Genomic DNA, 27,446 nt, shown 5'->3' on the forward strand with positions numbered 1-27,446 from the left:
GAATGAGTCGCTTAATGTAGTTCCATAATTTTAAATGATTATATGGTACCTATGGGCCATGCTTTGAATGAAAAATGAGTCAAATAAAAAAGTGAAAGGCAGTGTGACCAATGAAAGAAAAAAAAGGAAATTGTATTATTTAGCTTTGTACTAAAAAGGGTTGCATGTGAGTGGCTGACAGTACTATTTGTTTTGCATTTCAACTTTTTTCGTGGAAAAAGTGGCCCACTTCTTCCCACCCCACAATTTTCAATCGCTTTCTCCATCCTGCAAAATGCAAATCTATCGTTGTATACTATTAAAGCCTGTGAACATGCGGTGCTAAAAGTCGTAGGTCCAGCTCCTTTATATGGATTTAGTTTTCTTGCATGATAACTATATTATGTACTACTATTCATTAAGATTTAAGAGTCACTAATAGTATCATCTTAAACTAAAAATAGAAATTTTAAACACTGAAGGATTGGATTAGCCGTAAAAGAATGTAATGTTAGTATATGCACACTTTTTCAAGATTTTAGTTATGCAAGTTATTTGGTGTTAAATTGATACAGGGTGAGTAGGTGTTAAATTGGCTATTCCTGCATCCTAATTATTTTTTTAAATGTTAAATGTTATTAATCTAAACAGATTATGTATATTAACTCATAAAGTGTAGATATTTATATACATGAAGAGATAAAATCACATAGGTGTAAGTTGTAACAAATAAATTTTGGAAGTATGTTATAACCCAGAAAATTTATTTTTTAGACAATCTTTTTCTTTAATTTTTTTAACATAAAATATTAAAAGGTTGAATATAATGTAAAAAACTATAAGTCATCATGTTATTTATTTTTTTTGAAATGGCAGGTAATTCACTTTTGTTGTCATCATGTATCATGTATCATGCATATTAAACAAAAGGTTCTTAGTGACTCATTGCATTTGCAGGTGAGTTAGCTTAGTTGCGAGATAAATATTTGACAAAATTGATTTTGAAATAATATGGTTTATATTTAAATGTGTTATTATAAAATTAATTTAGAAATAAAATTTAATATAAAATTTTGAATCTAATATAAAAATTACTTAAAATTCTTTTAATCCCGAATTAATTCTAAATTATTTTATAATATTAAACCAAATATATAAAAATATATTTAAAATTAATTCTTCAACTTGAAACAACAACACTAATTCCATAAATATAAAATAAGATGCTAATTAACATGCAAACTGAATATGAGCATGGCTGCGACCGACATCGGTGCTGGCATATATGCTTGGCTAATCTATCGAAAGTCGAAACACGTTGATTGAACAATGTTCTGATTTCTGAGTTCTGACCAAAGTTAGTGCCCGAGTCTGCACAAGGTAATGAGTAAGGTTACGACCTTTGTTAAAAAAAAAGAAAAAAAGTTACCACCTAACCTACTAGTCTTCAAATAATAATTGATGTACCATATCAAAAATGTATCCGCTACTAGTATTTGTTGGTCATTGTATGACTTCTTTGTAAATATTTTTTAACATAATTCAATAAATTTGATAATGAAATTTATTTTTACTCCAATACTGTTTTATAAGAATCCAAAAAAGATGTCTTAACTATTTGGTCGATCGAGCATTGCAATGAGTCAATTACATTTAATTAGGAGTCAATCTTTGCAACAAGCAAAATTTTGATATCAAGTTTTTTCCTTTTTTTTGTTAGTCATTTTTTTATCCATATAAATGAAAGACGTGTCCTAGTGATTACTCAATCAACTGGGATAGTCTCTTTAATAAAATGAAAATGCATTGTTTCATCTCCTCAAATCTTGTATACTTTTGAGGAGTTGTTTAACACTTATTAAAATTAGAACATTATAAAAAATATATTATCTTATGATTTTTTTTATATATATATAACATGTTATTTCCATACCCATGTAACCAGAGCCTACCCTGGCAGTGGCAGTGGTAGGTTTACATGTCGGTGATGCCAAGCACAAAACTCCTTGCAAACCCAGTGATTTGTCAGCAGCTCAATTTGGTGTATTGGTTTAGGCTCTGTGTTAGTGTTATTGGTTAATGTTCTGCACAAATTTTGGAAAGGGGCACCGCAACAATGTCTTCAATGTGTCAAACAAATGCAATGAAATTGTACACCATCAGCATCGATATATGGATTAATTAAACTTGGGATATATAATTCAAAAATGAACTTGTCTTTCAATTCTGTTTTTTTTTTTTTAATTTTTATTTTCTGTTACATGTGTGTGCAAACACATGTATTGGAGTGTCATTAAAACGTATCCAGATCTAGAGCATATTCAACCCTCTACCATTTTCCGTAGTTTTGATGAATAGTATCGGTTCTGATATGTAGATTTCCCGAATATTAATACTCAATTAAATTTAACGGGTTTTGAGAGGGAGACGAAGGTTCATAATTGGATAAAAAGTTAGCACCGATGAACTTTAACATTATGATCCTACGAGGATGTATATGTAAAGATTTTGATATCCAACTCAGTGCATACTGATACAGGATACAGGTAAGAGATAAAAGTTAGAGAACACTCCAATTCCTATGGAATCTAGTTATATCATGGGCTAATTTGTTTAAGTTTATTTTTATAATTTGTTTAAATAAAATAAGCTATTTTTTATGTTATTGTTTAAATGGTTTACTCAAAATAAATAATTTTATTTTTTTAAGAAATAAATCTTAAATGCTTTTTAAAAAATACTTCTATAAAAAAATTTACTTTATAATTATTTTTTTAAGTTAAAAAAACTCACCCTCACACTATTTCTTCTTGGCCTGTTGTGACAGTGAAGAATGGTGTGACAATTGCTTCCATCACTAAGCAAATAATAACAATTTGATATTATTAATTGAATTTGGATCATGATTCAATTATTTACATTATATTGTAATTCCTCCATGATCCAAAAGGTTCTTAATGAGGTGTCTATGATGTTTGATTATCAACTAACAAAAACAAAACTAATAAATTAATAACTAATTTTTTTATAATAAAAAGAATCCTAGTTTATTGGGTCAACTCATTGGCTTGTTTAGGAGTCAAGAACAATTACCCTTGTTCCCCCAAGTCAGGGGACTTGGTCAAAATCATTCTTCTGATAACTTCAAGGTCTTTTAAAAAATCATCCTAGTATTTTTTTTTTTTTTTGGATTTGACAGTGTGAATGTACAGTTATTTGTTTTGACGGTTGCTTTCTCTTAATGCTTTCGATTTTCGTTTGGGATTTTTTTTATATTGCCTATTTTTCTTTTGACTTGTATCATTCTTATTTTCAAAGTTTTTTTTTTGGTCAGTTGAGTTGAGTTTTGGTTATCCTTTTCAGTTTCCTAGATTTTTTTTACTTTGCTGTTATGTTTGGTTAATAAAAGAAAGTGAAAGGAAAAAAAAGTAAGAAGAAAAAAGTGAAAGAAAAAATATATTTAATATCTTTAGTTATAACTTGAATTTAAATATTTAAAAATAAAAATAAAAATAAAAATAACAATATATTAAAACATAAATTATTCATCATAAATCTATAATATAATTTATATGTTTAAAATATTTATTTATGATAAAATTTAATTATAATGTAATTTATATATTCATAAATATTTATTTATTATAAATAAAAAAATTCAATCTATAAATTAAATATTTATTCTGTTATTCTGGGCACTAGTTGCTTGTAAACACCATTTGGTGAGACACATATCTCCTCTCATTGTTCAAATTTCATTTCCACTCGCATATTCTGGATCACAAGTATTACAGCCATATTTCACGAACTTTTTTACAATACAACGCCATTGTATTGACTAGGACTTTTTCACGCTCTTTTTGAGTAAATTCAATGTTTTTTTTTTTTTACTTTTTAAACTTCTCTGTATTTAATTGTGTATATGATTAAAATTAAAATCCATTTTGAACAACTTCTCATCAAATCATGAATTTTATTTAAAAGGTGTTTTTTACGGTTGATTATTAACAAACGTAAGTAAATCAGTAAGTAAGAACCCAAAATGACTCAAGAAAAAAATGTCATAAAAAATGTAAAAACAAAATAATCATAAAATAAAACTATTTTTTGACAGCAAAAGGACCATTGTACTCTATTATCTAGAGCCTTGTAAAGCACCAACTGTAGAGATTCTTCATCAGTAAATATCCGAATGAGTTTCTAATAAAATTCCGACAAGACTCGTATTGAGAAGTCAATAATAGTCCCAGTAAAAAGGACAAGAAAAACGAGAAGAGAAAAGAAGATTATGAATTAGATGTACAAAATGCTACACATAGAAAAAAAATTAAAATTCTTAAAAAGAATGTAATGAAGTAAAATAACCATAAATTAAAGAGGAAAACTCACCTTCAATGTCTATTAAATAAAAGGATTCCAAATTAATAATGAAAAACTTCATAATGAAATAGCACAGCTAATTAATATGAGATAAAAAAATTTGGAATTGCAATAAAAAGTTAGCAATGAAGATATAACCGTGGAATAAAAAGGGAAAAAATAAAGCTGTAAATAAAGTCTCGCTCTCTCTCTCTATATATATAAATATAACAAAGAAGAACAACCTCGTCGAAGGAGGTTTAGCTAGAGATATAATGTAAAAAAATAAAAAAATGCGATTATATGAAAAGCTGTAGGATATGAATTAATAACAGAGAGAAAGAGAAAGAAGATGAGAATGTTTTGGACCAGTGGAGTACAATGAAATAAAAACAAAAGGAAAAAATCATTAGTATACATAGAAGGTTAAACATTTCGTAGAAAATCAAATGCACGAGAAGAGAACATGTGTTACTTTTTAACAAAGCAGAAACTATATTTTTTATAGAAGTTTTTTTTTTTCGGAAGGTATTTTACAGAGTTATGGATAGTTAGATAAATATGTGGTTTAAATAAAATTGAATGTTTGATTAGATAATATTTTTTTTTACAGCAGATGAGATAATATTGAAAGCTTAATACTCCTAACAAATAACAATAGAAAGGTTTTTATAAGTCGATGTTGACATATTTTAGTCAAATCATAATTTTTTTGAGGATCTAGTCAAATCATAATTAATACCAGTGTGTTTAAAGAAACAATTAATTATAACATTAATAAAAATAAAACCTAGGACAGGAGCATGTTTAAACAAAAAAAAATCTTGGATTAATATCTATAATAATGGAATGATAAAGAAATGGGAATCTGGGAGTTCCAATAATTAAGAAGAGCTGGGATTTAAAAATCCATGAGTTAGAAAAAAAGCACATGAATTAAGAATTACTGTTGACGCCACCCTCTTGATTTCGTGGGCAAACATTTGTTTTTCCTTTTTAATTTTGGTCTTCTATCTTAGTGTTGGTTTGGTTATTTTTAAATTTTTAGATGTCCCAAGAGGCCAAGACACAATCACGAGAAGTAAATGAGCCCATAGCTACCAAGAATGTCTAAAATTCCATTTAAAATGTCAAAATCCAAACTTTTAATCAAGTCACTATTATATTATTGACTCTCTCAGCCAATAATCTTAGCAACAATGTTTTTTTTTTTAATTAAAACATTTATCATAAGTTATAACGATAACACAAGAATGTCTGTAAAAAAAAAAACGACAACACAAGAATTATTTAGCAATTACCTTTTTCATGTTAACGATATTTAATATTCAATATTCTAATTTTAATATATATATATATATATATATATATATATATATAATACATTCGATGTTGTTAAATCAATTTTTTTTAAAAGAATTTAATTAAAATACATTAAACGCATACTTTTAAAAAATTAAAATACATTAAAATAATCTATAGTGAATTTGTTACTTTTTATAATAAAAACCTTAATGTAAATTTTATATTAACAGTACATGAAAATTAACATTTTTAAAAAATAATCGTTAGAGATGATTACATTAATGTAGTATAAGTTGATAATATATTTCTTAATCCATTTCTTTCTAACATAATTTGTATTAATAATAAATAAAATTTAAGAATATATTAAAAGTCACGACTCTTATTTTTTATTTAATGAATTTGATCTATTTGAAAAAATATACAAATGCCGAAAGAGAGTTGAAAAAGTGAGTCGCTGCTGGTCCAAATAAAACTGTTAAAATAAATAAAAAGTCTTAAACCGGTAATAATAAAAAAACGTTAAAGCAATTATTTTCCTTTTCTTTCTGCACATTATTTGTCTTTACTTTCTCTCTCATACGTAGAGGAGAGAGAAAAAGGAAGAATTTTCATTTTTCTACTAATTTAGTTTATTCTATGTTTACTTATATAGTTGACAGAGGCTGAGCAAACAGAAGAAGGGGGCAGAGTAGGGTTTTAATCTTCATTCTTCATAAATCCTTTTATACAATCCCAAGTGTGTGTGTAAGAAACAGAGACCCAAACAAATTCACAAACCCTTCTTCTTCTTTCTATTTCAATTTTTGTTGTTACTATTACTAACCCTAGCTTCCTTGAACCCTCACTTTGAAACCCTAGCTGCTTCATCCATGCCTCATTTAAGCTGAATTCGCCACTATGTTGCTGCCATTTCAGCTCACAACAGCGAGGTAAGCTCAAAACCCGTTCGTTCCGTTTCGGCATTCACATGCACCGTCGCAATTAACGCTGTTTTTTTTTTCTTTCTTTCTGTGGCTGTAATCAGGTGCATGCGCGTTGTTTGAGTGGAGGAGGAAGAGGCATGGACCGTGCGCTTCTCCTCGCTTGCGTGATTTGCGGGATCCTCTTCTTGGTGTTGGGCTTGGCATCGTTCTTCATTCTTTGGGCTGTGAATTGGAGGCCCTGGCGAATTTATAGGTATCTCGTCGTGATTCTGTGCTTCTGTTTACCTGTTTTGACTTGGTGCTTTGGGTTTGTTTGTAGTTTTAAGATTCAGTTGCCATGCTGCAATGTTAATGCTGTTGATTTTTTTTTTTTTTTGTGGCGTATGGTTTTTGTTGCTAAAATTAGTAGTTGTTTTAAGATAATTGATAATTTGATATTTACTGGCATTGGCTGCCGTGTACTGTCGCTGAATTTCATAACTGATTTTCAGTTGCCATGCTTTTTCGTTTTTTTTGATGGTCTGCTAAGTATGGCGGTTTTGAACCGTGTGAGCCGGTAATTTGGGAATTCTGTACACGAGGTTGATGCTTCGTAGTCCTGAGTGCTTTGCTTTCTTTTACCTTGCACTCATTTTTTTAAGTAATTTTGTCGGAATTCACGTGAAGATGCATGTTGGTAATGCCTTAGCGGCTAGTGTTTTTAGTAAACGTATCGCACATGGGATGGGTGCTAAATGTAAGATGAGAAGTCTAACCTTTAATCATTCAATGTGATGTGCTTATGGACATCATACAAAATAACCTTTAAACTCTGTATGGTCCATATACTCCCTCCAGTCTCAAATATAAGAAAGAAACGATTTACGCTAACTAAGAAAGTTAGTTAACTACATTTAATTGCCTCAATCTCAATTAAAAATTAATTTTTTTCCCAACTTAATATACGGAATAAAAATGAGTCATCGGAACTAAAACCTCAATTAATTGAAGGGCAGTTTAGAGATAGTAGCATTAAATGAGGTAAAGTTAGTTGAAATTTTCTTATATTTGAGACCAAGAAAAAGGTGTTTTTTTCCTTCTTATATTTAAGACCAGAGTAGTATGTGATTTGTATTAATTGAGTTGCTAATCAAGGAAATAATAGATTCGTAATCTTCAGTAGGCCTCTGATTATTTCATTAAGTTGCTCCTTTGGTGAAACTGTATCTCCAATCACAGTTAGATCTTCAATTAGGGATTGTATTCAAAGGTGATACTAAAAAATAGTTCAATCTTAAGGCATTGTGCTTTGAAGTTCTTGTCTGAAGTTGTCTGGCCTTCAGCCCTTCACATTCTTGTGAAATTGAAAGGAGTGGATTTTATCCCATAATTGCTTAGAGATCTTGCATCTGATTACTCAAGCAAGCATACTGTCAGAAATTGATGATTGTAACCAAGAGAGAAGCAAGTCTTGTTACTCTGATGCAATATAGGTTTCACAGATGTGATTTGCCCCACAATTTTCAAGTGAGCGGAATTTTGATGGAATTACTGTATTGGTGGGAAAGTGGTGAAGACGACGGCCTTTGATTATTGGTTCAACTTGCTGGCACCAAAGTAGATAATTTTCCGAATCATTTTCTAGGAAACAGAGTGAGAAAATATAACTGCGGATGATGCCAGAGAAGGTTCCATGGAGGAGAGAGGTGTTGACGGAGGATGCAATCTCAGTGGTGAGCATGAATTGGTTGTTCAGAGGTCATCTTGGGTTCGAGCAAAGCTCTCAAAGCCATGATAAAGTTGTGAGGAAGAGAAAATGAATACTGAAATGTAAATTTATAATTCTGTAAAATGAAGTCAATCTTACAATTATGAGGCTCCTGCTATATATAGAAACAGAATTGATATGGTTGTAAATAACTATAGTTACTGCTGAGCTGTCTTCGGTTATCAGGATATCCTGTAGGAATGGGTACAATCATATTACAGAGAGTGAGAGAGTAACACTACTCTAATATAGAGACACCCTTAAAGAAGAAACCTGTGAAGCTAAGAAGAAAAGGATGTCTCATAAAAGTTGAGTTCGAATTATATTCTAGCCGATTGCACTCGATTTCTTTTGTGTGTATATTATTTGTTTTATTATCAAAAAGAAATTTCTTAACTCTTTAATGGTATTTTACTATGATTATTGGATAGCAAGAAAAAAAAAATTATTGTTTTGCTGGACAATACTAGTATAGGTAAACAGAGCAAAAATAAAAATAAAAATTGACATCTAGGATTTGACCTACTTTGTTTGACAGGAGTCTCTAATATCTATACATGTTCAGAAAATTGAGTAATTTGACTTCTTGTTTTGATGTGGTCTGTTGTGATTAATTTTAAAATATTTGATGAATCCACAGTGATAGCAACTGGCTTGTAGAATGTAACACATAATGTTGGTCTGGGCATCTTGATTGCTTTTCAAGAACAAATAAGTTCAAGTTTGGCTACATTGATGACTTTCTAAGTTATCTCATGTTTTGAGAAGAAATACAAGTTGTTTTTATGCTGCTTTTGTCATGCATTTAAAGTACTATGAATTTCAGAACATTGTTTTGGGCTTCTTTGCATCTATTTTTATTTATTTGTTTCTATTTCAGTTGGATCTTTGCTCGGAAATGGCCAAATATCTTGCAAGGTCCTCAACTTCATTTGCTCTGTGGTTTCCTGAATCTTTCTGCATGGGTAGTTGTTATTTCTCCAATTCTGGTACTTATCATTTGGGGCTCTTGGTTGATTGTAATATTGGGTCGAGACCTGATTGGTTTGGCTGTAATAATGGCTGGCACTGCCCTTCTATTGGCATTTTATTCAATTATGCTCTGGTGGAGAACTCAGTGGCAAAGCTCAAGTATGTATTTTCCGGCCTATTTTTTGTTTAACAAAACAAATTTTGTGTTGTTCACAGTTATTAAGCTTATATATTCTATTCAATTTGAAACCTGAATTTCTAAATGCTGTAACTTAGGTAGAGACTGTTTCTGGTAATACTGTTGTGGATTGTTTTCTGTGGATGATCTTCCATCATTTGAGCAATTGACAGCCTTTGGATGTGATGATTATGTCCTCTGTTTCATGAAAAAGTGAACAGAAGAGGGAATAACTGTAACTGCTGTCATGTATGATTTTTCCATTGTTAAAATTAGTGTGATATTCTCATTAGAAAAGTGGAATAAATTGCACAGGCTTTACTGGATTCAGTGCAAACCTGGTTCCAAAAAAAATTTGGTCAAAAAGGTTGCTGGATATGTTGGCAAGTGGTCATAAAGTTGCCAAAAAAATTGAGAACAATTGGGAACTACAGCAGGGTTAAAGTATTGGATGCCAAACAAAGAAGTTCCACAGTTGAGAAATTGACTAAAAATAATAATTTGATCATGTTTATAGGAGATGACATTGTCTTGGTTAGTGAAAAGAAGTAAAATAGAACAAGTTTGATTGAATAATATATATAAGATTAGAATGATATGGTGTGTTTTACTTCTAACACACAAATGGCCCTAATATTGTAAAACTTACTAACGACACTCATAGCAAATCAGAAGGTAAACAGTTGGATTATCAATAGGTCTAGGTCTAGCTTTCAACATGCCTGTTTCCTTTATATGTCTAAGGCATACTGGTTGATGAATAATAATGTTGACCTAAGATTGAGCAACATCAATTCTTTAGAAGTACCAGAGTTTTCCCTAGTTTTGGTCCAAAATTGATGAATTATAATTATATTTTTCTAATAAAATGAATGCCATGATGAGCGTCATCTGTAATAACAATTTGATTAGCATATACAACCAAATGTATCGTAACTGAGAAGTACAGTGACTTCAACATAAAATTGAGCAATCTGCTTCTTTATAAGCCAGAAAAGACTTGCATAACAACACTATCAAGCTTAAGGAGGCTGTTTGAGGCCATAAAGGGATCTTTGTAATCAACATCTGGTTGTAAGGATTCCCCCTTTGCAACAAAGCCTGGCAATTGCTCTGTATATAGTTCCTTAAATTGTCCTTGTTGAAAGGCTCTGTATATGTGTACAAATTGTTGACGGTTGTGTGTACATATTGGATCCAAATTTTGCTACGTTGTTAAAAGAGAAAAGTTTAGAATTAGATCTAAATGTCCTGTCATTTTTGCTTCTTAGTACAAATAGAAATACCAAATTGACTTTGAAGCAGAGCTAAATTTTTAAAAAATGGAATTTTTGTTCCTTCTTTGTTAAGAATAACTAGGTTCAATGAGAATAATCATTGATAAAAATCTAACAATTTTAAATCTCTAGGTTGAAACAATATGGTATAGACCCCATATGTAGTATGCTCTAGATATGACTCTGAAATTTACTATAGGTTTATTTCCATAGTTAACATGACCCACTAAAGATGCCAATTTTGTGAATGAGATTGGGAGAAAACAAGCATCATGTGAGGTTAAAAGTTGATAGAAGCCATGCGAATCATGATTTCTGCTGATTATCCTTTTCTTACTGTGGTTTTGCGGAAGAAATGCTCCTGCTTTGGAGAATCATCTGGAGCTAGCAATTGAATAAAATCAAATAGTGAAGGCCATACTGCTGAAAGCTCAAATAAGTTGACATATGTCCCTCAACTGTGAGCTAGTCTCATGGGATTCTGCTTGAGTGTTATTACTCTGTCTAGAATGCCTAGGGCATTTAGAGTTTTTGCCGTCTAAGCTGATATCCTATTACATTTCTTCTTGTCCAACCTATGTGGGGCTTTTGTTCCTATTTTTTGTTTTCCAACAGCAGTGAAATAAGTTGCTTATAAATAGGTATTTTGTTAGTAGAACAAGCAACAGGAAATGTTCTTTGATTAGGTCTTCAGTCAAAGCTATTGACGGAAAACTTTGTTCTTGTCAGCTGTACAACTTTTTTGTTTTTGTTCTCTATGTTGCTTTTTGTGTCTAAGTTTAGTATTAATAGGTGAATGATATATAGCCAGGAAGCAGTGTTGTACAGATTAGACATGAAAAGTATATTTACCTGGTTTTATAAAGATATAGTATGTTTGGGAATTTTATATGATTTACTTAGTTTGGTTTTGATGTTGGTTGATGTTATAGTTGTAATAACCAATATCTGCATTTTTCTTTGACAGGGGCTGTTGCAATCCTGCTTCTTTTGGCTGTTGCTCTTCTTTGTGCATATGAACTCTGTGCAGTATATGTTACAACTGGATCACGAGCATCTGACCGCTATTCTCCTTCTGGTTTCTTTTTTGGAGTCTCTGCAATTGCTTTAGCAATCAACATGCTATTTATTTGCAGAATGGTGTTTAATGGTATGCTTTTGAATCACTTAGTTCATTTACAAATTGCTATTCCTGATTATTATTAAAGGTTAAGATATGTTTTTGGTTGTTGTACACGATAATCATGTTCAGTGTAGTCCTTATGTGAAGAAACTTTTCAGTTAGCTTCTAACCCTTTTCAATGTTGTCTGTACTGTTTGTTGCCATAATATTGTGATATTGAAGTTGAGTTACCCTAAAATATAAGGATCAAATTTAAAAATGGCTGTCATGTAGTGACAAAAAAATAGTATTTTTAATCCCTACATGCACAACACTCATCTTTAGTTTGGTACGCTTCATTGTGTTATAACTCCAGTAGATAGTAGTATTATAATAGTAATAGATGACATTTGTTTTTGATGTAGACAGTGTTCGTTTGTACGTATACTGCTTTTGGCTTGATTCTATTTGTTTTTTATTTTTGTTTTTTGTTATTTGCATAATCTTATTGCCATTATTCATCGTAGGGAATGGCTTGGATGTGGATGAATACGTGCGAAGGGCATACAAATTTGCTTATTCTGATTGTATTGAAGTAGGTCCAGTAGCATGTTTACCAGAACCCCCAGACCCTAATGAGTTGTATCCTCGACAATCTAGAAGGTATGTTCTAGTTCTTGTTCTCATTGTTGGGTATCGTAGTGGAGACAAATAACTGTAAGGTGTTTTTATAGCATTCAGTACTGTCTGTTAGACAGACATTTATTTTGCTATTATTTTTATACCCCCTTTTTCATGTATTTTATTAATGGGTCTAATTACTTTGCTGGATAATAAATCTTTATATTGCTTCTCAAATATTTATCTGGATGTAGACATATAGTACTACTATTTCATTAAGCTTTCTTCCAAGTTCTTATTATTTTTGTTTGTCTTTGTAGGGCTTCCCATCTTGTACTGCTCTATCTTGGCTCACTATGTGTTCTGTTAGTATACTCCATCTTGTATGGTCTAACAGCAAAGGAGGAGAATTGGCTTGGAGCAATTACATCAGTTGCTGTTATTATTCTTGGTAATTTAATTAGCTCTTGGTATTTATTATATTATTTTTTAATATTAACAGAAAATTCTTTTGCACTTTTCATCTCTGTTTATTTGATTTGCTTTTTTTCTGTGCACTTCTTGTTCTGTAGACTGGAATTTGGGAGCTTGCCTGTATGGTTTTCAACTTCTTGATAGTCGTGTTGCAGCACTGTTTATTGCTGGAACATCTCGTGTTTTTCTTATCTGTTTTGGAGTGCACTACTGGTTAGTTTCTTAAATTGAAAAATGACCTTTTTCTCAGCACAATTGCATCTATTATTGGTTTGTTGACTTTTCTCTACTTTCGCCTCTCACAGGTATTTAGGGCACTGTATCAGCTATGCTGTTATGGCATCTGTACTGCTAGGAGCGGCTGTTTCTCGCCATTGGTCAGCCACAAACCCATTGGCTGCGAGGAGAGATGCCTTACAAAGCACTGTAGTTCGTCTGAGAGAAGGATTCCGTAGAAAGGAGCACAACAGTTCATCTAGCTTTTCTGAAGGTTGTGGCTCAAGTATGAAACGAAGTAGTAGTGTTGAAGCCGGTAATCTTGGTAATGTCATTGAAGCTGGCAGGGCTATGGCTGCAGGTGATGGGAGCAATTGGAATAATGTCCTGTCTCAAACTACTAGTTTGCCGGATGGAATCAATAGTGATAAAAGCATAGATAGTGGAAGGTCAAGTTTAGCATTACATAGCAGCTCCTGTCGCTCAGTTGTTCATGAGCCAGAAGTTGGAACATCATCTGATGATAGAAATTTGGATCACAATAATTCTTTGGTGGTTTGTTCTAGTAGTGGTCTTGATAGTCAAGGGAATGACTCTAGTGCATCAAACTCTGCAAATCAACAAACACTGGATTTGAATTTGGCTCTTGCGTTCCAGGAAAGTTTGAATGACCCTAGGATTGCAACTATGCTGAAAAGTAGGACAAGACAAGGTGATCGAGAATTGAGTAGTTTATTACAGGACAAAGGATTGGATCCAAATTTTGCTATGATGTTAAAAGAGAAAAGTTTAGAATTAGATCCAACTATACTGGCATTGTTGCAAAGGAGTAGCATGGATGCAGATAGAGATCATAATGAAAATACTGATAACACCAGTGTTGACAATGCCATGCCTAATCAAATTTCATTATCTGAAGAATTGAGGCTACATGGGCTTGAAAAGTGGCTTCAGTTGTGCAGACTTGTATTGCATCACATTACGGGTACTCCAGAGCGAGCATGGGTTCTGTTTAGTTTTATTTTCATACTTGAAACCATCATTGTTGCCATATTCCGTCCAAAAACGATCAAAATTATTAATGCAACACACCAGCAGGTGAGTGCTGAGTCCCTTCCTAGTATGTTTGTGGTTTGTTTTGGGGGACTGAATGACACCCACACACACACATCTATTTCTAGAAGCTTGTTATATGTATTTTATTTGTTTGATCTTGGGGTTGTAACTGTTTAAACCTTGCAATGCTCATTTTGATATTTCCTGAACCTTTATTGCTTGTAGTTTGAGTTTGGTTTGGCGGTGCTCCTGTTATCTCCTGTGATATGTTCAATTATGGCTTTCCTTCGATCACTTACAGCAGAAGAAATGTCAATGACATCAAAACCAAGGAAGGTACGGAATTGGCTGTTTTTTGGATTAAAAATGCAAATCATTGTCATCTACTGAAATGGATGAACTTGATTTTTAACTTTTTATCTTGCTGAGCTGACTGATAATGTTTGGCTGTTTGCTATGTGTACTTGACTAATTGTTGTAAATTTATAATATAGGAAGTGCTTCTGTTCTTTATAAAGTTTTTGGTTTTGATGCGTCTGTTTTAGTCTTTTAAGGTTTATACATTCTTATAGTGCACATGTATTAGCTTTAGGTGAGAGGGCTAACTTTACTGGTGCTATCATGATACCATTCTCTTGCCCATATATGCTCTTGGGGTGGGATTATTGGGAAACTCTTTGGAAATGTGGGATTGTCCTAGTTTGTTGAACTGAGTTTGTCTTTCTGTGATGGGCTGAGCTGGCAGCCTGTGATCCAAACCTGCAATTTGAAAACCTGAAATCCCTAAATCCCCATTGTCTCAGCCTCTTTGAATCACTTGACCCCCCTCTTCTCTCAGAATTAAACCCCTCTCTTTCAGATGTGGCCCCGAACCACTATAACTCTACTCTCAAATCACTTTGGTGTGGCGAGAGACGAAGCTTTATTTATTTGTTTGTTTTTGTTTCTTAAACCCATAATTTGAGCTTATGCTGGATCTATACAAGGTCTCTTGATTCTTTGACTTCTCATTATTTTTCTCGGTGTTCCTTTTTCCTTTCCATAATTGCTATAAAATATAAAATAGACATTGAATTATTAAATAATATAACTATTAAACAAATATCTAAATTCTTACTTGAGATTTGCTGGTGGGATCTTACATCTGATGTCACACAATTTATGATCATCCCAATTTACCATCTTTCGCCCCAGTCCTAAGTAGGATCTCGATTTTGACACCCTTGCATCTTGGTTTCCACTTGGACTAAGTTACAATGTGTGTTTTCTTGGCTTGTTAGAGGTGTGCAGTCATGTAGCTCATGAAAATTAATGGTTCCTTGAAGTTCATTCCCTTCATTGATCCCAGCAACTTGCTATCCTCTGTTAAATCAGGATTGTATACCTTCATGGAAATTGTAGAATCGAACAACCCTACAAGTAAAATTGTGATTTTTGACATCCTTCCTTATAGGAGTAGCTACAGCCTATGGGTACTGATTGCCTTTGGAGGTTTTTTTTTTTCTTTTTCTAACCTCACTATTGTAATGTTAACTAGAATTAGGGATTTCATTTAGCTCTCATGTTTTCTCTTTAATTTATTCAATTGTTATGTTTAGCCTGACTATTTATGTCTGTTGCTTTTTCTGTTAAGAGACTCTTGTTTTAGTGCATGCATTCAATAACATGATGTCTGATAAAGTATTTGTTTGAGGTTTAAACGAATAACTAATTGCATATTCTCTCTCTCTCTCTCTCTCTAATTCACTGTCTTCAGTATGGATTTATTGCTTGGCTACTCAGCACTTGTGTTGGATTGTTGCTCTCCTTTTTAAGGTAAGCCCTACTATTCCTGAAAGTTGTTCATACTTTTAAATTTTGACCTCATTTCTATTGAATGTGAATGCCTTTTTTCTATCAGCATAACTGCTTTAACCTTTGTTTGCATTTTATTAATTATTCATCATATAATTTATGCAGCAAATCATCTGTTCTCCTTGGTATATCCTTGACTGTGCCACTATTGGTGGCATGCCTTTCTGTTGCCATTCCCATATGGATTTGTAATGGTTACCAATTTTGGGTTCCTCGTGTGAATTGTACTGGGAGTGCTGGAAATGATCGAATTCCTCGAACAAAGGAGGTTAGTTCTTATGCCTTTCCTACTTACTATTAGGGTGTCTATAATTTGATGTTTTCTGGTGTCTCCTAGCTTTATCTCCTGATATGTGGTTTCTCTTAGTCTTAGCTTTTCCTCCTGATAAAATCACTTTGTTTTTCATTCTAGGATATGACATATGTACATAATTATTTTAATTCATAGATGGAGGTGTGTTATGCATTTGTTACTCTTTCTGTCAAGTTAAATTTCTTGTTGATGCATAAGCTTTTCTTGTTCCCTTTTACAGGGTATTGTTCTTCTTATCAGTATGTCAGTATTTGTTGGATCTGTACTGGCTTTGGGTGCAATAGTTTCTGCGAAGCCTTTAGACGATTTACGATACAAGGGATGGAATGGTGATCCAAAAATTTTGGGTTCCCCTTACACATCATCTGTTTTTCTTGGCTGGGCAATGGCATCTGCAATTGGTTTAGTTGTTACGAGCGTGCTTCCAATAATTTCATGGTTTGCAACATATCGGTTCTCCCTTTCCTCTGCTATCTTTATTGGACTTTTTGCAGGTATTTTCTCATTTTGTATTTACAAATCCTCCCCCCATACAAAAGTATAAGATTGCTTTTGTTGTTGCTGATATCTACTTAGCTTATTTCTGTAACTATTTCTGCAGTTATTCTTGTGGCATTTTGCGGGGTGTCCTATTTAGAAGTTATCAAAACTAGGGACGACCAAGTTCCAACAAACGGTGATTTCTTAGCTGCTTTACTTCCTTTAGTCTGCATTCCAGCAGTGCTGTCGCTTTGCTGTGGATTGCTTAAGTGGTAGGTAACACTTTCTTGTATTTGTCAATTTATCTTTATGGTAAATTGACAGCTATTGCTGTGTGATAGATGTCTGATCTTTTTAAAATGTCTATTTGCAGGAAGGATGATGATTGGAAACTTTCTCGTGGTGTATATATTTTTGTTATAATTGGTCTTTTGCTTCTGCTTGGTGCTATTTCAGCTTTGATAGTTGTTGTCAAGCCTTGGACTGTAAGTGTGTTGAATTCATTGTCTCTTTAACTCCCTCTTCCCCAAGGTCAAAATTCTTTGGCTGAACCTCTTCCTTTATATTACTGCAGATAGGAGTAGCATTTCTTTTGGTTCTTCTCCTTATGGTATTAGCAATTGGTGCCATTCACCACTGGGCATCAAACAATTTTTATTTGAGCCGGACACAGATGGTCTTTGTTTGCTTCCTTGCTTTTCTGTTGGCTTTGGCAGCATTTCTTGTTGGATGGTTTGAAGGTTCTATTCAAGTCCATTATATTGGCATTGATATGCATATCTTAAGTAGAAAGTGGCTGATCTGCTAAAGTGCTAACATTATCTTTTTTGCTCTTTTTTTCAGGTAAACCATTTGTTGGAGCATCGGTTGGTTATTTTTCATTTCTTTTTCTTCTTGCCGGACGGGCATTGACAGTGAGTTACTCTCTAATTTTCAATCTTGTAATATCAGCTTTTTATTGTATCCCAAATGCTTTTATGCTTCATGAGTTCATCTTTGTTTTGCTCAGAGGTTTTATTCCTTGGTGATTTTTTTTTTCTATTCCTCAGGTTCTGCTTTCAAATCCCATTGTTGTATATTCTCCTCGAGTTTTGCCAGTGTATGTGTATGATGCTCATGCAGATTGTGGAAAGAATGTCAGGTTTACCCCAAACACTAATTTTATTATTATTGTTTTTAAATATGTTGGTTAATTTTTTCTTTGAATTTACTTGTTATCTGATTTATTACTTTATGTATCCACTGCTTGTATTTGCTATTTACAGTGTGGCCTTTCTCATGCTATATGGGATTGCCCTGGCAACCGAAGGCTGGGGGGTTGTTGCAAGTTTAAAGATCTATCCACCCTTTGCTGGTGCAGCTGTATCAGCAATTACCCTAGTTGTTTCATTTGGGTTTGCTGTATCTCGTCCTTGCCTAACTCTTAAGGTCTGTGAAGTCATTGTGACCGACACTGACTTTTAAGCTACTTCAAAATTTAAATGATTTGATTTATTATATGCACCGAAATGTCTGATGAAACTGGCTTATTATAATGTGCTAACTTCTTTCTTCCTTCTAATTGAAGTTCTAAGTTCTAACCTTTGTTAGCTTATCTGTATTTGTCTTTTCTAGTTGGGTTTGTCTCATCAATGCCTTTGTAATTTCTTGTTATGTATTTCAGTACACCTAGTACTGAATCTTATTATTAATACAATTTATATTTTTGCTGTGCAAAAAAAAAGTTCTAACCTTTGTAAAATGTACAGATGATGGAAGATGCTGTGCATTTCCTGGGTAAGGAAACTGTTATTCAAGCAATTGCTAGATCAGCAACAAAGGTGAGTAGATTTGCCAACGAGATTGCAGGACCCTATTGGGCCAATATCTTTATTTTATTCTTGTCCTCCTAGCATTGTTTGGACTTTGGAGTAGTAGCCAGTAGTCAATCTAACCTTCTCTACAGCTGCTATGTATGCCTATGTTGCCAAAGATTTTCTTCCTTTGTGGAAACAAAGTTCTTGCTAAAATTTGGTTTACTGCTCTGCAATTAATACTTCTGTAAATGTAGTGAGAAATTTTTCCACTGATTATAAATTACTCTGTAAATGTGGCTGTATTTATTTTAAAGTACTTCATACTCAATCATCCTGAGTTTTGGAAATCTTTTATGCTTTTGAATTAATTTGGTTTTATCTTCTGCATTTTCATTGAGCTTAGTAGTTCATGCTTTTCCTGTTTTAACAAAGTCCATTTTTGATCAAAATCTTTGCTGAAGTAACCTTAAACCAATGGAAATGTGTTAATTGCTTCAATAATTATCTTTAATCTTGATACTCACACATAAATATTTTCTAACAAATATGTTCTCCTTTATCTGTTTGTTGATTATTGAATGTTATTGTCAGAAAAGAACTCCTTCATTTGTCAATGCAATTCAACTGTAAATTAATGATATTTACTTGCACTGCAGACCAGAAATGCATTATCTGGAACCTACTCAGCACCACAGAGGTCAGCTAGTTCTGCTGCACTTTTGATTGGAGACCCTACCATTATGCGTGATAGGGCAGGAAATTTTGTGCTTCCGAGAGCTGATGTGATGAAATTAAGAGACCGCTTGAGAAATGAAGAATTAGTTGCAGGTTCATTCTTTAGTAGATTAAGATATCATAGGACATTTCGCCATGAGCCAACCAGCGATGTAGATCATAGAAGAGTAATGTGTGCTCATGCTCGAATTCTGGCACTAGAAGAGGCCATTGATACTGAGTGGGTGTACATGTGGGACAAGTTTGGTGGTTATTTGCTTTTGTTGCTTGGTTTGACATCAAAGGCAGAACGAGCACAGGTAATGGATATCTAGTTTTGCATATAGTGGATGATATCTAGTTTTTATTTTTATTCTTGTGACAATGATAATCCATTTCTCTGGTAGGATGAGGTTCGTTTGAGACTCTTTCTTGATAGCATTGGATTTTCTGATTTAAGTGCTAAGAAAATAAAGAAGTGGATGCCAGAAGATCGCAGGCAATTTGAAATCATTCAGGAGAGGTACTATCCTGAATATCTGATATTAATATGTATAGTATCTTTACCATGTTTTTTCTATCTAAATATTTTGTTGTGAATTTTCTAGTTACATAAGAGAAAAGGAGATGGAAGAGGAAGTCTTCATGCAGAGGCGTGAAGAGGAGGGCAGAGGGAAAGAAAGGAGGAAGGCCCTACTTGAAAAAGAGGAACGTAAATGGAAGGAGATAGAAGCTTCTCTGCTCTCCTCCATTCCTAATGCTAGCAGCAGAGAGGCTGCTGCCATGGCAGCAGCTGTACGTGCAGTTGGAGGTGATTCTGTTCTAGATGATTCCTTTGCTCGAGAGAGGGTTTCAAGCATTGCACGTAGGATTCGTGCTTCACAGTTATCTCGGCGTGCACTTCAGGTTCATTAACTGTCTTTGATATTTATTCTGAATTCTGATAGCAATTGGTAGGATCTGAGTTTTTTTAGTCTGTTTAATTTATTGGAGGGATTTCAATGGGAATAAAAAAATAATTGGATGGAATGATTAGTGGAAACAATTGGTAGGATCTTTTTTCAGTTTTTCTAACAGTCTGTTAAATTTATTTGAGGGATTTCAATGGGAATAAAAAAATAATTGGATGGAATGATCACCTCTTTTTGTATCATCTATGATGTAGTTAATAGTGGAATGGTTTCCATTCCCATTTTGGTTTTCAAGAATTAGCAGGATTGTGGTGGAAACAGTATAACAAAAGAAAATAATTTTATTTTTAATTATGGTATTTGCCCTTTTTTTTTGTTAAATAATGTAAATAATAGTGCTCTGTAGCCTTAAGTAGTAAAATGTTTTTCAACCTTTTTTAATTTAATGATATTTTTTATTTAAAAAATTAAATGTTAAAACTGATGTTATTTTGTTTAAAATATCTTTTAAACAAAACAAATCCATTTGATAAATATACAAGGTTACAAATATAGCTTTTTAAGTCAAATATATTTTGTTTGAAGCGTGTGTGTAAAAGAATAAGAGTCTTAATTTTATAATATATTTTTCATTTGTTCTTCAGATATATGTTTCTCAATAGATTAATTTTGTTAATTAAACCAAATTTGTTTGATAGGTACCAACAAGCAAGAAAGACTAAAAGGAAGAAATTAAGTATGAAAATATTTGTATTGCAGTAACTGGTCTGAATCAAGGGAATTCAGATCCTGGTATATTCTGTATAGTGTACAATGGTACAAAAATGAAAACACTCCTAGACAGTTTCAAGAGTGTCTAATCTCTCCCAGACCAAGCCTACATTCTACACACCTTTGCTGGCTTATATTCTCTCTCTCTCTCCCACCTCTCCTAAAACAAATTTAATACACTGCACCTTTTGCCTCTCTTTTCATACACCTTCAGTGATCTTGGGCCTTGACGCTGCATTACTATTCCTTTCCAAAGTATTCAGTAAACTTCTGATTCATTGTATACTCGTTCCATTCCTACCAGCTCATTTCAGCTAACTGGATTTTCTTTATGATAATCATCTATTTAAAATATCTGCACATGCACACCTTTATCTTTGACTGATGGATCACTCACTGAAAAAAATATGATGGAAAATTATTCTAAAGAATTTAACTAGAATGCATTGACAGTGTAGATTTTTTTTTACTGTCTGATTGTCGTCAGATCATAGATTGTCATCCATGGTAATTTTGTTGATTTTTTTAATAAGTACATTATAATTCATATTTAAGGTGATTTTTGATTGATTGACAGTATACAAATATTTACACTGACATTATATGAAAATTATACCCATTTTTTTTTGGTATTTATAAAATAATCCATTACAAAAGTCTATTTTTTTTAATCTCCCTCTACTTGTGGTATCATAATTTAAATAATTAGGATGACTCTTCTGGAGATTACTTAATTTGTAGTGAAATTTTGATATCTGTGCAGACAGGAGTGGCAGGTGCCATATGTGTTCTTGATGATGAGCCAACAGCCAGTGGCAGGCATTGTGGTCCCATTGATTCCAGTCTATGTCAAAGTCAAAAAGTTAGCTTCTCCATTGCATTGATGATTCAACCTGAATCTGGTCCTGTTTGTCTTTTGGGCACTGAGTTTCAGAAGAAGATTTGCTGGGAAATTCTTGTGGCTGGATCTGAACAAGGTATTGAGGCTGGACAAGTTGGGCTTAGATTGATTACTAAAGGTGATAGGCAAACAACGGTTGCAAAGGAGTGGAGTATTAGTGCAACAAGTATTGCAGACGGAAGGTTTGATCTTTCTCTTTATTTTATGTATCGTGTTTGTTTTTTAAAGTTGAGGTTCAGTTACTCAGTTCTCTTGTTATATATGTTTTACCTCTTTGTTGCAGGTTATCTTCAAATGTGTGTCAGTAATCTTCTTAGTTTAATAACATTTTGTTATTCCAATTTAATCCTAAAGCATTTTATAATTATATGGTTTCAGTATTTCTTATTAATTGTTTTACAATTCATCTCTCCAGATTAAGTTCCACAGTTTTTTCAATAATTAAGAATTCAAAAGTCAAATTTGAATCTCTGCCAGCTTTCTTGAGATGCACAAGATAAACTAGTTTTACCTTTAAAGACTGTTAGGACTGACTTTTGCTATTTTGGCATGGTAAATTTGAAACCGGACCATTTATAAGCATGAGTCTATTTTGAAATACAGGAGATTTTTATAGAGCAAAATACTTATATTATTTGCTCAATTGCTTGAGTTTGTCATCATCTATTTGGATGGTTCTGTCTAGGTATAATAGTATACTTTACTCGTTGTGTTTTTGACTAGTTGTATGCTTGGCTTTCACTATTATACTCTTATACTAGGCCATGTTATTCCAATGCACAATAAATTGTTGAAGTTTCTTACGTTTCTGTGTGGATAAATATATTGCAGGTGGCATATTGTAACAATGTCAATTGATGCTGATTTAGGTGAAGCAACATGTTATTTGGATGGTGGATTTGATGGCTATCAGAATGGATTACCATTGTGTGTGGGTAGCAGCATTTGGGAGCAGGGGACAGAAGTGTGGGTTGGTGTTAGACCACCAACAGATATTGATGCATTTGGTCGGTCAGATAGTGAAGGGGTTGAATCTAAGATGCATATTATGGATGCTTTTCTTTGGGGAAGGTGCTTAACTGATGATGAGGTTTCTTCTCTCTATACCTCAATGGCTTCGGCAGACTTCGGTGCACTTGATTTCCCTGAAGATAATTGGCAGTGGGCTGATTCACCTTCGAGGGTATGCTGCCGCTTCTCCCTTCCCTGTCTCTCCCTTCTTGTATGGAAGAAGAGAATTGAAATTTTAAAAACAATATATATAAATTACAGAAACAGAATAAGTTGTCCTCCTAATACTGTTAAATGCTACAACATGCAGAACATGTTCTTATCATGCTTTACTAAACATCATACTGTTGTCTGCTTTACTAGCCATCATGTTTACTTTGCCTAATCTTATTAACACATTTTGTGTCTAGGTTGATGGTTGGGACAGTGATCCTGCTGATGTAGATTTATACGACAGAGATGATGTAGATTGGGATGGACAGTATTCTAGTGGGAGGAAAAGAAGGTCAGAACGTGATGGCATGGTGGTGGATATTGATTCCTTTTCAAGGAAGTATAGAAAACCTAGAATAGAAACTCAAGAAGAGATTAATCAACGGATGTTATCTGTAGAATTAGCCATCAAAGAAGCTCTCTACGCCAGAGGAGAGACACGCTTTACTGATCAGGAATTTCCTCCCAATGATCACTCATTGTTTGTGGATCCTGCAAACCCCCCTGCAAAGTTACAGGTAGTTCTCTTTATTATTATCTTTTAGTTTACTGTATTACCCCCCCTACAAACTTAATATTGTTTCATGTTTACAGGTTGTTTCTGAGTGGTTGAGGCCAGGTGAGATTGGCAGACAGAACCATCTTGACTGTCGTCCGTGCTTATTTTCAGGAGCTCCAAACCCTTCAGATGTTTGTCAGGTATCATGTTTTACACCTCACTTGCAAGAATTTTGAAATAAATGTTTGTTCTCATATATGTTTTGTTAGTATTTTGATTTTTCAATTTGTGTTAATAGTTATGTATATTGAACAGGGCCGTTTAGGTGATTGTTGGTTCTTGAGTGCTGTTGCTGTTCTAGCAGAGGTTTCACGTATATCAGAGGTAATCATCACTCCAGATTACAACGAGGAGGGAATTTATACAGTTCGCTTTTGTGTTCAGGTAATAAGCATATACAATCAGATTTATATTAGTTTCTTATTGTTTATCTCTTTTTCATGCTGTAACGGGATAGATAACATTTTCCAAATAAATGGCATCTAAGTTCTTTGCATATTTTGGTTCATGATATCTAGGGCGAGTGGATCCCTGTTGTTGTTGATGATTGGATTCCTTGTGAATTACCGGGCAAACCTGCATTTGCTACTAGTAAGAAGGCCTATGAACTCTGGGTCTCTATATTGGAGAAGGCATATGCCAAGTTGCATGGCTCTTATGAAGCACTAGAAGGTGGGCTTGTTCAGGATGCTCTGGTGGATCTTACGGGGGGTGCTGGGGAGGAAATTGACATGAGGAGTGGTGAAGCCCAAATTGACCTTGCAAGTGGTAGATTGTGGTCTCAACTGTTACGCTTCAAGCAAGAAGGTTTTCTCCTAGGTGCAGGAAGTCCTTCAGGTTCTGATGTGCACATCTCTTCTAGTGGCATTGTGCAAGGACATGCATACTCAATACTGCAGGTAATGGGATAATGTCTTATATTTGTTATATTCTCACGGTCATGGTTAGATGTAAAACCATTTATAACCCTTCACCTATATAACTTGAGGATGAAGTAGAGTTCAGTTGTTAAGAGAGTTGGTCCTTTACATGGAAAGAAAGCCTTTTTATGTTGAGTTAGTCAGGAGTTTATCCTTATTACCTTTGTTCTTCTATTTTTTTTAAGTTCAATTTGAGGATGAAGTAGAGTTGAGTTGTGTATTATTCATGCTGTAAGCCCAAAAGGTTCTTGTACGAGGGAGTGTGTTTAGTATATATAGTCATTCATGGCAACTCTTGAGCCTTCACCCAACAACTCAAGCCTTACAGAGAGTACTCTGACAATCCTAATGATTTTTAATGATCTCTGCTGTCATACAATTTTAGGTAAGAGATGTGGATGGTCATAAACTTGTTCAGATCCGAAATCCATGGGCCAATGAAGTGGAGTGGAATGGTCCATGGTCTGACTCATCGCCTGAGTGGACAGATAGGATAAAGCACAAGCTGAAGCATGTTCCGCAGGTAGTTCTTTATGCTTTTCTGTTGTGGATTACTCATATGCTTTGACTTCTTAGCATCTTTTTATGATTGAGCCGACTATTTGCTCTTACCCGGTGTTAAGCATTTGCTGACGTCAAGTAACCATTTCATTTGTCACTTTTTTCAACAGTCCAAAGATGGCATATTCTGGATGTCCTGGCAAGATTTTCAGATTCATTTTCGATCAATATATATTTGCCGTATCTACCCATCAGAGATGCGTCATTCTGTTCATGGTCAATGGCGTGGTTACAGTGCCGGGGGGTGTCAGGATTATGATACATGGAATCAAAATCCACAGTTCAGACTGACTGCAACTGGGCAAGATGCATCATTTCCTATTCATGTATTCATTACCTTGACTCAGGTACTACTGATATTTGCATATTTAATACTACATTTGCAAAAAAGAACATTTCCCTTGAATTTCTTTAAATTTCATTTCATGATATTTATAGGGTGTGGGATTTTCAAGAACAACAGCTGGTTTTAGAAATTATCAATCCAGCCATGATTCACAGATGTTCTACATTGGAATGAGGATACTCAAAACTCGTGGCAGACGTGCTGCTTTCAATATCTACCTACATGAATCAGTTGGTGGGACAGACTATGTTAATTCTCGAGAAATATCCTGTGAAATGGTTTTGGAACCTGAGCCAAAGGGATATACTATAGTTCCTACTACTATACACCCCGGTGAAGAAGCACCATTTGTACTTTCTGTTTTCACCAAGGCATCGGTAACTCTGGAAGCTTTGTAGTGCCTAGGGATAGCTTACATGTATCTTGTCCTCTTGATAAGTTTCTCTGCTTGGGTTCTCGGTGGATCATGTACTTGCACTGCTGGAGCCCTGCTTAGAACAATTGGGTAATTTTCTCTTCCCCCTCTCCCAACAGTTTTCTTTTCATATATATGTCATCTAACATTGATGGTTTGTATTTTCTCTTCACAGCATTGAGATACTATTCCTGGGAGAAATGATGGCATCTGTTCGAGAGATGGATGAGGTATAGCTGCGCGCACACTCTTGGTCTTTGAATCTGATGATTCGTCATTTTGAACTATACTTCTGCCAGCATTGAAGAGGGCTCTCGGGTTGTTTATTGTGTACATAAAAAAAAAGTGGTACTATAGGGGTATACTTGTAACCATTTAAGCAAAGTTGGAAAAGAAATAACTGAAAATAAGTAGGAAATTTACTAACACCTGGTTCAAATGGAGGTAAGGACGGTGTGGGGAGGTATAGTAACAAGCATTGAGTGACTGATTGTAAATTCAGTTGCCGTTTTGACAATTGCAAAATATTGTACAAACATTAACAATTATCAGTTCCTATCATTTATTGGCATTTGGGAAAATTTTGTACAAATGTCTTTCTAATCTAATTTGATTTCAAAATATATGTAGTTTTCTTATATAACTTGAAGAGTTAAAGTCTTGCGCTCCTTAGATATCTCTAGAGTTCCAATCGTTTATATAACTTGAAAGGACAAAAAGGGTTTCAGATTTATTTATGCTTTCTAAATGTTAATATATATACTCCAATTTTAAAATTATAAATTTCTAATAGTAACTTTAGATACTAGCTATTTTTTTATATCCGCAAGATGTTGTCAATTTAGTATTTTTTTTGTTTAAATCAAACAGTAAATAGGCAGTTTTGTTTTTAAATGTATAAATTATTGATAAATTTGTTATTGAAAGATTAAAATATAAAATTTAGTTATTGAAAGTGTAAAAAGTGTGATATTTATTTGGTGATTAAATTTTTGTCTATTACTGTTAATAAAATAGTCCATGTGATATATAAGGCGAATCACAAAATTGATTGTGAATGTGATCTTGCTGAATAGATTTAAGGAAAATATCAGTAAGTTATCATTATTGAACTTAAATGTCAATAATTTTGATTATAAAGATGTCAATAATTTCTTTTTTTCTTTTGACAAAAATATCAGTAATTTTAATTTTGGATAAAAAGGTCAGTAAATTATCATTATTAGATTAAAATATTAGTAATTTTTTATTGAATGTAAATATTAGTAATTTTTTGTTTAACTTAAATATTAATATGTTTCTATTAGATTAATTTATTAGATCCCAAATATTTATTAGTAAAAGAAAATATATTAATATGATTATATAAAACGTTTAAAAAATTAACACAAGACTGAAATATGATACAATATTAAACATGAAATAAAAGATTTCTTCTAATAAAATTTCAATTAATGTCATTAGCATTT

At 33.3% G+C, this 27,446-nt stretch overlaps 1 protein-coding gene across 1 annotated transcript; it reads left to right on the forward strand.

The window, feature by feature from the left end:
- The first annotated feature begins 6,284 nt into the window (after positions 1 to 6,284).
- Positions 6,285 to 26,558, forward strand: LOC100809231 (calpain-type cysteine protease DEK1). Its single transcript, XM_003532743.5, has 32 exons — positions 6,285 to 6,575; positions 6,671 to 6,822; positions 9,197 to 9,447; positions 11,711 to 11,893; positions 12,373 to 12,508; positions 12,787 to 12,917; positions 13,039 to 13,153; positions 13,246 to 14,254; positions 14,438 to 14,548; positions 15,969 to 16,027; positions 16,172 to 16,334; positions 16,600 to 16,873; positions 16,981 to 17,131; positions 17,233 to 17,344; positions 17,434 to 17,599; positions 17,703 to 17,773; positions 17,909 to 18,000; positions 18,125 to 18,287; positions 18,608 to 18,679; positions 19,312 to 19,689; positions 19,777 to 19,892; positions 19,978 to 20,275; positions 21,815 to 22,134; positions 22,784 to 23,135; positions 23,374 to 23,694; positions 23,771 to 23,875; positions 23,991 to 24,119; positions 24,254 to 24,634; positions 25,041 to 25,178; positions 25,327 to 25,563; positions 25,655 to 26,067; positions 26,153 to 26,558. Exons 2-31 carry the CDS (start codon positions 6,707 to 6,709, stop codon positions 25,958 to 25,960), a joined length of 6,456 nt encoding a protein of 2,151 aa, XP_003532791.1. The 5' UTR covers positions 6,285 to 6,575; positions 6,671 to 6,706; the 3' UTR covers positions 25,961 to 26,067; positions 26,153 to 26,558.
- The last annotated feature ends 888 nt before the right edge of the window (positions 26,559 to 27,446 follow it).

The sequence above is a fragment of the Glycine max genome, chromosome 8 (genome assembly GCF_000004515.6).
Source record: "Glycine max cultivar Williams 82 chromosome 8, Glycine_max_v4.0, whole genome shotgun sequence".
Classification (NCBI taxonomy): Eukaryota; Viridiplantae; Streptophyta; class Magnoliopsida; order Fabales; family Fabaceae; genus Glycine; species Glycine max.

What these genes read in the sequence shown, in the direction of transcription:
- LOC100809231 (XM_003532743.5), top strand. Translation starts at nt 6,707, where the DNA reads ATGGACCGTGCGCTTCTCCTCGCTTGCGTGATTTGCGGGATCCTCTTC. An exon ending in TTGCCGGACGGGCATTGACA is followed by an intron (nt 17,774 to 17,908) that starts GTGAGTTACTCT and finishes TCTATTCCTCAG; the next exon opens with GTTCTGCTTTCAAATCCCAT. An exon ending in GGGCTGATTCACCTTCGAGG is followed by an intron (nt 23,136 to 23,373) that starts GTATGCTGCCGC and finishes TTTTGTGTCTAG; the next exon opens with GTTGATGGTTGGGACAGTGA.